The 12,131-nt window shown below is 36.5% G+C and overlaps 1 protein-coding gene across 8 annotated transcripts in view; it reads right to left on the reverse strand.

Moving 5' to 3' along the window:
• Positions 1 to 12,131, reverse strand: part of PUM2 (pumilio RNA binding family member 2) — a 103,002-nt gene that overhangs the window by 26,490 nt on the left and 64,381 nt on the right. For 6 of the 8 annotated variants that reach the window (XM_055400873.2, XM_055400874.2, XM_055400880.2 and 3 more), the window contains 3 exons: positions 5,821 to 5,964; positions 5,417 to 5,707; positions 1,135 to 1,371 (listed from right to left, as the gene is read on the reverse strand). In XM_055400873.2, the coding sequence (XP_055256848.1) occupies positions 1,135 to 1,371; positions 5,417 to 5,707; positions 5,821 to 5,964 (672 nt within the window). The remainder of the gene's footprint in view (positions 1 to 1,134; positions 1,372 to 5,416; positions 5,708 to 5,820; positions 5,965 to 12,131) is intronic. The other 2 variants (XM_055400879.2, XM_055400878.2) reach the window with 1 other exon arrangement.

The following is a 12,131-nucleotide window of genomic DNA, read 5'->3' on the forward strand; positions in this document are numbered from 1 at the left end:
AATTAATTCGTTGCATATAGTTAATATCCCCAAAAAAGGAAAAGCTCAGAACTGGGGTGGAGGACCAATCTTTTTAAAAAAGAAATCTAGCCCACTTTGTAATAACATAAACCTAAATGATGATCACTGTTAAAGATTCCTTTGTTACATGGACACTTAACTACATTACTGAGCTTTCGGAAAAAACAGCTATAGCCTTATGACTGGAGGAGAGGCTCAAACATAATCACTAACTTATATTTGCTTACAAAAGCAAGCATTACTTTTTAACTCACAAGATGATTAATATCCTTCCAAGCATATATAAAAATCAGCAATAGAACTCCTCAATTTTAAGTTGAAATGACTAGAATCAGAAAAATGCAAAACCTAATTTTAATAAAATACTTTGAAGAGACAGGGATTCATACACAGCCTCTGATATCCAAAAACCCCTTAAAATATGCTGTTAACTACACAGTTAAATACTTCTTGGAGCAGGAAAAAGGTTACTACCAATTCAAATAATCCTGGGCTGGGGGCAATTTTAATATACAGATATAAACCAAAGTTCTAAATGTCCCAATTACAAGGGTACAAAAAGCCTAGAACATTTTTTCTTAAACAACATATTCAAAAGTAACAGAAGTACATGGACCAAACCCATACATAGTAAGATTCTCTAACTCACAAACATACTCAATCCATATACCCTGATATAACCCTTTGGTAAAAGGCCAAAGCAAAGACCATCATACTGAACTATTTAAAGTTCAATAACTATGTGACTAACATTTTGCTTTTGGTGTGAACAAACTTTTGATGGTGAAATTTATTTCACTATCACATATAAATAACTGACTTTTCAGATGAACTAAAACACACACAAATCAAAAGCACAGACAAGAAAAAACACCACTGTATTTCATAAAAGGAATAAAAAATACAATAGGGGTCTTTACCTTACTGTACATCAGACCCTCACTTTGAATTTTCACAAAAGTAGAACTTTTTCAAAAGGATAATATCTAAAAGCAAAAGCAATTTGGCATGTTTTATCCAACATTAAATATTTTACACACATCATAAAACATACACACAAAAACACTTACATGTATACATACGAATAAAAAGGGTTTTGGTTTTTTTTTTTACCTAAATGCAAACTGGATGAGGATCCATGTGATGAAAGTGATGGCGGTGGCGTAAGTGAATGTCCTGGAGTTTGGCTTGGCAGAGGCATGCCTATTGGACTTGGAGAGGAGGAAAATCCCAGACTATTGTAAAATGGTTGCCCTATGGGTGCTAGGCTGCTACTAGATCTTTTGTACAAGTCAGAGCTAGTAGATAGAGACTCTCTCCTTGTGGCACTACTACTTGCAGAACTGCCAACTGAAGAAGAAATAAAAAAAACCCTAATTACATACAGTGTTAACTGAATAAAACCTATCCCCAACTCTTGCTGGGAAATAACAGTGATCACAATAATTATTTTTAGAAACATAACAGAGAAGATAATTACTGTGATAACTATATATACTGTGATAACTATATATACTGTGATAACTATATATACTAACTTATTAATCATAAAAGGGTATAAATGCACCCCAGGAAAATGACCAAATATTTAAGAGCAGTCATATGTTCATTATTTCACACATATTTACCACTGACACATGTGATTACTGTGCTTTAATACCCTGGTATGATTTATAAACCCTGAAATTTTAAGTTGTCTGCTATGCTAGAGATTAAATTCCAATAAGGTTATATTTTGGTAGTATCCTAACCTTTGGAACCAAGGTCTTAGACTTCAACCCAATGCCAAGAAAAGATTATACTGATAAACAGAATATTAATACATTTCCCTTGCCATTTACATTTGATTTGGGTTCCAGCTTGTGTTCAAACCACAGTCCTTTAAGTCCATATTGGCCCGAATATTAGTCAACTGTGAAATACAGTGGCAGCTTACTCCTCAGTACTTTTCACACTACACATTCTCCTGATTCTTCAACAGCTAAATTACAAAATACATATGGAAAAAGCAAACTTTAATTGCTAGCTCTCTGTTTTCAACCAAAGATATGTATTCACTTACCCCTCGAGATCTTCCATTCTTAAGATGATAGTCTGGCCTCGTGAACTGCTTTCTCAGGTAAAGATATTATATCCCTTACTGTACTACATACCAATTTTTTGTTTTTAACTTAATCCCCAATTCAACTATTAACTTTCTAGTCTTTTTTCCTTTTGTATTTGATAAAATCATAAAAGAATGGCAGGTTCACATTACCATGTAGCTACGCAACCCGAGATCTGGCTATTAATCAACATATATTTGGATAATCAAATTCTTTACAAAAGGGTTTTTAAAGGGTTGTCCAAAACTCCCAATTCTGAAGTCTCACTTAGAGCCTGTATTTTCAAGTACGTTTTTTTTTTTAAACTGTCTCTAAGCTTTTTAAAGTAAATCCTTTTATATTCAAGATAATATCACATTACATTTTTTAACCTGTAAAGTTTTTAAAGGACAAGCTCTATATTCGGACCAATATGGCTAATTCTTTTAAAGAAAATTTTAATAGGTCAATTATAAATAGGTCATAAGGGTATAGATTAAAGAGAAAAATTAAGCAGAGCACATGATGGTAGACCAAGGTTAAGCTTATTAATACAGACAGAAAACTTAATTACACTGGTTTTACCAAAACAAAAATCCTATAAAGGAAAAATACTAGGCTTATACTACTGTATTAAGCAAAATATTAAATTAACAGTATTCAACCTTTTAAACCAGTGAATGCAGTTTCTGAAGGACTGATCAGGTTTTAATGAAATTCTCACTTTTTAAGATATATTATAGGGAAATACTAAGTAACTATATGCATTTTTAATACAACAAATAAATACTACTGTTATAATGGTTTTGGCAAAATTGTCAATGTATGCTAAATTAACTATGCTAATTTAAAAGGACACTGTCAAAGTGATTTTTCTAAAACATGGCTACATTTGTAATTTCTATTTATTTCAGAAAGCATTTAACTGACAAGGAAAAAGACAAAAGCCCTCTAAATGAGAGCAGCAGCACTATCATTCCCCTGGCAAATCATCAAAGAAACCATAGTTTTGACACATGCAATATCATTTTCCTTTAAAAAGGAAAAGCCTAGCAAAACATTTAAAAGTAATTCAGAAATAGCTTTACTTTAAACATAAACAAGCTGGCTTCTTAAATTTTACTATCTGCCTAAATTATATGCAACAGTATGACTATAAAATATAAAACAAAATATACCTAAAATATTTAAGAGGCTAGACAACGACAATGGAGTCACTAATCATATAGCAACTGTGGATAAAATGTTAAATCACGAACTTTCCACTGTAAAAGAACATTCTAAATAACAGATCGTAGAAATGGTGATTTAATCTCTATATTACAATGGCTAAGCTTCCTGGCGATCTGAGTTATAAACTGGGGTATTTAACACTGTTAAGCATTAATAATTTCACCATATGGGTAAGAGAATGACTGTGTATATGGTACTATATATGTACATGTGCATATAAGCATATTTCAGATTTCATATAGGTATGGAATTGCCATAATGTCAAACGATAATGGGTAGATTTTGAAGGGTACGTAAGTGCAGCACTTGAATGAATGCTCACAAAACGTCCAAGAGGAGGGAGATGATAGGTTTTTTACTGGTATTTAGGGATAGCAATCGTTAATGTCCTCTGAAGCAAGGTAAAACAGAGGTACCCCAAGCTGGAAATCAGAATGGAGTAAAGCACTGCTCATAAATAAGGGAGAATGAAGATGACAATTTTTGTGGCAGAGGCATCTGCAGGGGACAACTATAGAGAACAAAATGTTGATGACTAATCAGTTCCTGAATACAGGGGGAAGGGTCTTAACAAATATAAAGAGACAGGGGAATTTGGGAGTATACCAGACTATCAGTGACATTTTATTATTAAAAAGGGAACAGGATATTTATCTTTTCTATTTTTCCTGTATTATTTAGGGCCTACAAATCTACAGAAACTAGTTTTTTTTTTTTTTAAGTTATCTGTTCTTTTGATTTTCTTCAGCAATCTAGGATTATTTGGGGCAACTGCTTGTCAACTATTAGAAACAAAAAATGAGTCTATGAGAGTGCTTGGGCTACATATTAAAATAGTAAGCTTCAAAAGTAATGAAACAAATCAAATAGGAAAATTAAAAGACTGAATAGTCTCTATGTTCACTAGATTTTTCCTGAGAAGTTCCCATGCCCATTCTTTAGGCAATTTTTTTATTAGGCAAATACGATATTTCCTTTTTGTATCTCATTATATCAAAAAAGAACTATGCACCTAAAAGTTAATAGGTGTTCTGGACCATCCCTATTAAAAACGTTCAAAGAGTTAAGAAGATTCTTTCTTAGAAAACTGGCAAAAATAGTTAGTAATGACTGGCATGAGTTAGTTTGGCCATTTTTTCACACCAGAAAAGAATATAATTTCATGCGGTGGGAAAACAGATGAGAAGCAGATTTTAAGACTCAAGGACACCAGAGAAATAAAACATTTCTTGAGGTGTGAATAAATGTCCCTTATAAAGAAAAGGCTGTCAATTATACCAAGAGAATGAGAGTAAGCTGTTTTTTTCCTAATGTTTCCTGAACACTCTGGAAACACCAGAGACTGACAATACATGTGTCAACAGGGTGTCAATGTGGGCCTCTTCTGATTTCAGCTCTTTCTCAGTTACAAAATCAGTTTCTGTGGGTACATTATTTATTTTTGAAGCTATTTAAAATTTGGATTTCTTAAGTATTATGTATAAAACTAGGATACGGGGTGGGGGGAAGTCTTTTTAAATGTATTTTTAGTGATAAAGGCTAAGTTGTTTAACCTAAAATAAAGACAGGCATTCTTATTGTTGGGGCTTCTGTTTATAACATTTCATTATATTTTATTTCCATATATTATACCAAATAGGGACCATAAATATTCATAACCATTTAATAAGAATAAATCATCTGATGAGCACACAGATAATTATTATTTTAAAATATCAGAAACTTAAAATGGCAAAGTTTTCACTGCCTCAAACATTAATATTATAGGGAAAAGGAAAGAGCTAGTAACAAGCATAATATATATTAGCCCAAACAAATCTTACTAAAACAAAAATTACAGTAGTATAATTCTTAAGGCCAGGGGAAAATATATTTGAGTAAAGAATGGGCTGCTTGAAACGGGTTAAACATTCATAAACACTGCAAGAGGTTTCTTTCTGTCTACAAAGCTAAACCAATAAACCAGTAAATTCCTGTCCTTTCTACACTACTAGCTATTGTTCATGTTAATGTTAAAAACAAATACATGTACCTCATGTCCACTTAGCAGAGTACACTCATCTCAAAAAGAAACTTACCTGATGAACCAAATCCACTGAGGGCTGAGCCTATAGCAGCACCCAAAGAGCTACTGCTTCCAAAACCAAGAGATGTACTTCCAGGTTGGCCAGGTCCGTGAGAAAATAAAGAACTGCTCTGGGAGCTATTAGTCAGAGAAGTGCTCCCATAAAATGAATTTGACTGCAGATTAGTGCTTGGCTGCTGCTGCTGCTGCTGCTGCGGTGGTGGCTGAGTGCCAATTGGCCGGAATAGACCATTTGTGCTGCCTGTGAGACTATTTGCAGTTCCTCCAGCTGCTGCTGCCGCTGCTATAAAATAAATTTCAGACACTTATAACTACCCAGAAAACCATTTTCTATTTTTAAAATATCTCAAACACCACCAGAAAATTATTACCCCAGAAAATGTCAGTTACACTTACCAGCTTGTGCTGCTGCTGAACTAATTAAAACAGGTGTTGGAGCCATTAATCGAACTGGAGCTCCAAGACCAGTTCTTGCTCCAGGGCCAACCACTAAGGCACCAGTCTGATCATAATAGGCAGTTGGAGCTAGTACTTGATAGCCTAGATAATAGCAAAATAAATGTTTACCAATGAAAACATTAATATAGAAAGCATGTTATTTACTTTCTCCTAGTTGTTTTTATCAACCAGCAAACACAGCTATTTTTACTGTGAATATAAAACCATTAGTTACTATATAAAAAGCAAACACATCTGAGAAGGTATTACTAAATAAATGAAAATCTAACAAAGCCTAAATAAATGTTTTCCCTAAATAATGACAGCAATTTTCTTGTTTATGGACTACAGAAAGATGAGATATAGTCTCTGCTTTTGAAACTGTAAGTAATCAAGGGCTGATGCTTGAAAATTATTACCACCAATTAGTTCTCCTGAGAGGAGAATGGATAAAGACTAAGGGAAGTGAGGGAAAACAGTGTAAGATTCACTAGGCAATTTTAGTAAATTTCTAAACCAAGTGCCTCATTGACAGCATTCCCTTAGATTTTCATTTGCAAGCAATCCTTTAATGATAAAACCATGATATAAACAGGTAACTTAAAATCATAAAGTTTAACAGTCAATTTGTATAGGGTCTCAAGCTAGAGTCTGAATAAAAATCACATAGGCATTAGTTGTATTACAGCCTTGATCACAAGGCAGGTGATAATTTGCACTGTTCAGAACTATAGGAAGGGTAGTTTCTCTCTTCACAGACTTTCTCAGTTCCTCATCTGAACTACAGGACTGAAAATGATTATTTTGAACAGAAAAGTGACTTTTTGGCCAATTTTCTCAAAGATGATCCAAAATGACAAATATCATTCAAGACACATGAGAGAGAAGTTAACTATCTCTCTCTATATATATACACATACATACATATATACAGTGGATACTTTAGGCAATAGGTTTATTCTCTCCCAGGACTCAGGTTGAGAATGTCTTATATAGTAACAAAGCCTCAGGCTCAAAAGTGTGCGGACCACTTGCAAAAATGTACTAGCAACTTCGGATATTTTTAAATTTAAACACCACCTTCCAAACTAGGACCAAAATTTTCACATGTAAAGGCGGTTTTAATAAAATGCAGCAACTCTGATTCACAATTGCAGCTTTATTACAATGGATATGAATTAGGAGGACCAGCCAAATGAAGGGCTGCACAGGGCAAAATCTAGGAGGGAATGACCTCTCCTCTCAGGAGAACTAATTGGTAATAATTTTCAAAGACCTCTCCTCACAGAATTAACATGATAATTTGAGAAGATTATCAGATATCCAACTGTAACTGTCATATAGAATATGCAAGTCTGGAGTTTAATAGAGGTTCAGGTTGGATTTACAAATAAGGGAGTGGTCAACATAAGCATGGTATTAGCTAAAAAACAATCCAACCACAAAGAAAATAAAAGGGTAGGGCCTATGGCCTGGAGGGTACTTCACATTAAGAGGCTGGAGAAAGGAGGAACCAAGCAGGAGACTCAGAGGAAACAGCCAGGGAGAAAAAAACCAAATCGGAACGCAGCAGCCTCCTGGAGGCCAAAGAAAAAAGAATTTGAATGAAGACTGAGTGATTAACAATGCAAAATGCTGCAAAAAAGCATTAAGAGTTGAGAACCAGATTAATGATTTTAACAATATGGAAGTCATTCTGGTAAGGATGGCAGTCAGTGTGGTGAGTTTAGTAAAGAATGGAAGAACTGTAACAAATACAGAAATGCTTTTGAATTTTGCATTAAAAAGGACCAGGGGGAGCTACAGAAAAGGGGCTGAGAAATTTTTTCTTAAACAGAAAATGTTCTTGTTTAGCAGAGCATGATACTTCTTAAGTGTTTAAAATATTATCGTGAAATAAAACATAAAAAGTGCAAAAATAAAAAAAAATGCAAAAATCAAAAGTACATTATAATGATTATAACACAAAAAAGTATACCCTCCATGCAAGTCAAGAACAGAAATAGAAAACTGCCTGCACCTGCCTCCTGTAAGTCCCTGCTCTACCAGTCTTCTCTTTCCCTTTGTGGTTTAATTGCTAAGTCATGTCTGACTCTGTGACCCCCTGGACTTGTAGCCCGCCAGGCTCCTCTGTCCATGGGATTTCCCAGGCAAGAATACTGGAGCCCGTTGCTATTTCCTTCTCCACTTCTCCAGGGGGTCTTCAGAGTTACACAACATCCTACTTCCCATAAACGGTCTCTCTCTAAACAATCCTTTGGTTTGAATTATTTAAAAAATTTTACATACAATTCATCCATGTTGTTACATACAGACTTTGTTTCCATTTTCACTATTGTGTAGCACCTCACTAAATAAACACCAAGATAAATTTATCCATTCTACCATTTACACTGTTCCCAGTTTGGGGCCACTGCCAACAGTACTGCCATATACATTTTCATATGTGTACGCTGGTGTATAATGTGTACATATTTCTCTAACCTAAGATGTATAGCAGCTGACACCCTGAGCTAAAGGGTATGTGTATTTTCAAACTTTGGTAATAATACCAAATTGCCTCCAAAGTGGTTGTGCAAATGTACACACTTAATCACCTTGGTATTAAGAGTTCCCATCCCAATGGAAAAGCAATGCAAAAAAGCAAAATGGCTGTCTGGGGAGGCCTTACAAATAGCTGTGAAATGAAGAGAAGAGAAAAGCAAAGGAGAAAAGGAAAGATATAAGCATCTGAATGCAGAGTTCCAAAGAATAGCAAGGAGAGATAAGAAAGCCTTCCTCAGCGATCAGTGCAAAGAAATACAGGAAAACAACAGAATGGGGAAGACTAGAGATCTCTTCAAGAAAATTAGATACCAAGGGAACATTCCATGCAAAGATGGGCTCGATAAAGGACAGAAATGGTACGGACCTAACAGAAGCAGAAGATATTCAGAAGAGGTGGCAAGAATACACAGAAGAACTGGGCAAAAAAGATCTTCACGACCCAGATAATCACGATGGTGTGATCACTGACTTAGAGCCAGACATCTTGGAATGTGAAGTCAAGTGGGCCTTAGAAAGCATCACTACAAACAAAGCTAGTGGAGGTGATAGAATTCCAGTGGAGCTTCAAATCCTGAAAGATGATGCTGTGAAAGTGCTGCACTCAACATGCCAGCACATTTGGAAAACTCAGCAGTGGCCACAGGACTGGAAAAGGTCAGTCTTCATTCCAATCCCAAAGAAAGGCAATGCCAAAGAATGCGCAAACTACCGCACAATTGCACGCATCTCACACACTAGTAAAGTCATGCTCAAAATTCTCCAAGCCAGGCTTCAGCAATATGTGAACAGTGAACTCCCAGATGTTCAAGCTGGTTTTAGAAAAGGCAGAGGCACCAGAGATCAAATTGCCAACATCCGCTGGATCATGGAAAAAGCACGAGAGTTCCAGAAAAACATCTATTTCTGCTTTATTGACTATGCAAAAGCTTTTGACTGTGTGGATCACAATAAACTGTGGAAAATTCTGAAAGAGATGGGAATACCAGACCACCTGACCTGCCTCTTGAGAAACCTGTATGCAGGTCAGGAAGCAACAGTTAGAACTGGACGTAGAACAACAGACTGGTTCCAAATAGGAAAAGGAGTACGTCAAGGTTGTATATTGTCACCCTGCTTATTTAACTTATACGCAGAGTACATTATGAGAAATGCTGGGCTGGAAGAAGCACAAGCTGGAATCAAGACTGCTGGGAGAAATATCAATAAGCTCAGATATGCAGAAGACACCACCCTTACGGCAGAAAGTGAAGAGGAACTAAAAAGCCTCTTGATGAAAGTGAAAGAGGAGAGTGAAAAGGTTGGCTTGAAGCTCAACATTCAGAAAACTAAGACCATGGCCTCTGGTCCCATCACTTCATGGCAAATAAATGGGGAAACAGTGGAAACAGTGTCAAACTTTAATTTTTGGGCTTCAAAATCACTGTGGATGCTGACTGCAGCCAGGAAATTAAAAGACACTTACTCCTTGGAAGGAAAGTTATGACCAACCTAGATAGCATATTACAAAGCAGAGACATTACTTTGCCAACAAAGGTCCGTCTAGTCAAGGCTACGGTTTTTCCCGTGGTCATGTATGGATGTGAGAGTTGGACTGTGAAAAAGATGATCACTGAAGAATGGATGCTTTTAAACTGTGGTGTTGGAGAAGACTCTTGAGAGTCCCTTGGACTGCAAGGAGATCCAACCAGTCCATTCTAAAGGAGATCAGTTCTGGGTGTTCATTGGAAGGACTGATGCTAAAGCTGAAACTCCAATACTTTGGCCATCTCATGCGAAGAGCTGACTCACTGGAAAAGACTCTGATGCTGGGAGGGATTGGGGGCAGGAGGAGAAGGGGATGACAGAGAATGAGATGGCCGGATGGCATCACCGACTCAATGGACATGAGTTTGAGTGAACTCTGGGAGTTGGTGATGGACAGGGAGGCCTGGTGTGCTGTGATTCATGGGGTCGCAAAGAGTCGGATACGACTGAGCGACTGGACTGAACTGATTGCTCCGTGACTTTAAAAATACTTGATAAACTATCAGACTTTTAAAAACTGGCCAATCTGAAAGACAGGCAGAAGCATTTCCCGATGAGGAATTTGGGTGTCTTTTCATATGCTAATTGTGCCTCGTTTTTCCTCTTGGGAAAACAACTGTTCAAAGTTTCTCTCACCTATTTTCCTACTAGCTGTCTTTTGTTATTGATTTATTTTTATTTATTCTGTAAAATAATTTTATTTTTGACTGTGCTGGGTCTTTGTTGCTGGAAGGGCTTTTCTCTAGTGGTGTGAGGGTTTCTCTTTGCAGTGGCTTCTGTTGAGGAGCATGGGCTCTATGGCATGAGGTCTTCAGTAGTTGCAGCTCAAGGGCTCAACAGCTGTGCCTCCCTGTTTCTACAACACAGGCTCAACAGCTGTGATGCACGGAGCTGAGGCACTCCAAGGCATATGGGATCTTCCCGGATCAGGGACTGAACCGGTGTCTCTTACACTGGCAGGCAGATTCTTTACCAATGAGACACCAGGCAAGCTCTCTTATTGATTTATAATTTTTGTATGCTGTATTCAAGTGTTCCACAGTTTCTTCTTCCATTCCTAGCCCGACCTGTCATTCTCCTTCTGGTGACTTTTGAAGTAATGGGTTCAAAATTTATTATTTCCTTTATTTTCATAACAAAATTTCCCTATATTATCATCTAATAACCTTTAAAATTCCACTTTCCCACACAGGTTTAAAATCTAAAACATAAAGGATTAATGAACACAGCATAAGTCACAGATCCCAATTTGAACAATCTGTTGTTCAAAGAATCAATTTTCTTTATTTCACCTTATTTATAAAACAAGTTCTTCCTCCCTATCGCTTTTTGCTGGGGTTTTTTTGCTATTAATCAGGTAGGTTTCCATTCCTTTTGGGATCTCATTTTTGGGGTCTCTATGTCTATCTGTGCAATAATTCAACTGCAGCTTTAGAGTAAAATTTTACCCTAGAGTATAAGTCAGAATAGCCTTCTACTCATTTTTGTCCTTTAATAAGAGTATTATGGCTAATCTTGACTCTGCATTTTCATTAAATTTTAGTATGAGCTGTCAAAAAAGCCCACAGCAAGAACCCACTGGGTTATGATTGGAAATACATTGAAACTATAGGTTAATATGGGAAGAACCAGCATGTTTAAAACATTGAGTTGCCCAATGGTATTTAGATATCCTTGAACAAAGCTAGTGGAGGTGATGGAATTCCAATGGAGCTATTTCAACTCCTAAAAAGATGATGCTGTGAAAGCACTGCATTCAATATGCCAGCAAATTTGGAATTCTCAGAAGTGGCCACAGGACTGGAATATGTCCATTTCCATTCCACTCCCAAAGAAGGGCAATGCCAAAGAATGTTCAAACTACTGCACAATTGTGCTCATTGCACACACTAGCAAAGTAATGCTCAAAATTCTCCAAGCCATGCTTCAACAGTATGTGAACCATGAACTTCCAGATATTCAAGCTGGATTTACAAAAGGCAGAAGAACCAGAGATCAAATTGCCAACATCTGTTGGATCGTCTAAAAAGCAAGAGAGTTCCAGAAAAACATCTACTTCTGCTTTACTGACTACGCCAAAGCCTTTTACTGTGTGGATCACAATGAACTGTGGACAATTCTTCAAGAGAAATTTCTCCTGAGAAATCTGTATGGAGGTCAAGAAACAACAGTTTGAAGTGGACATGGAACAACGGACT

Source organism: Moschus berezovskii, chromosome 11 (assembly GCF_049115385.1).
Source record: "Moschus berezovskii isolate FMDL1 chromosome 11, NW_MosBer_1.0, whole genome shotgun sequence".
Lineage (NCBI taxonomy): Eukaryota > Metazoa > Chordata > Mammalia > Artiodactyla > Moschidae > Moschus > Moschus berezovskii.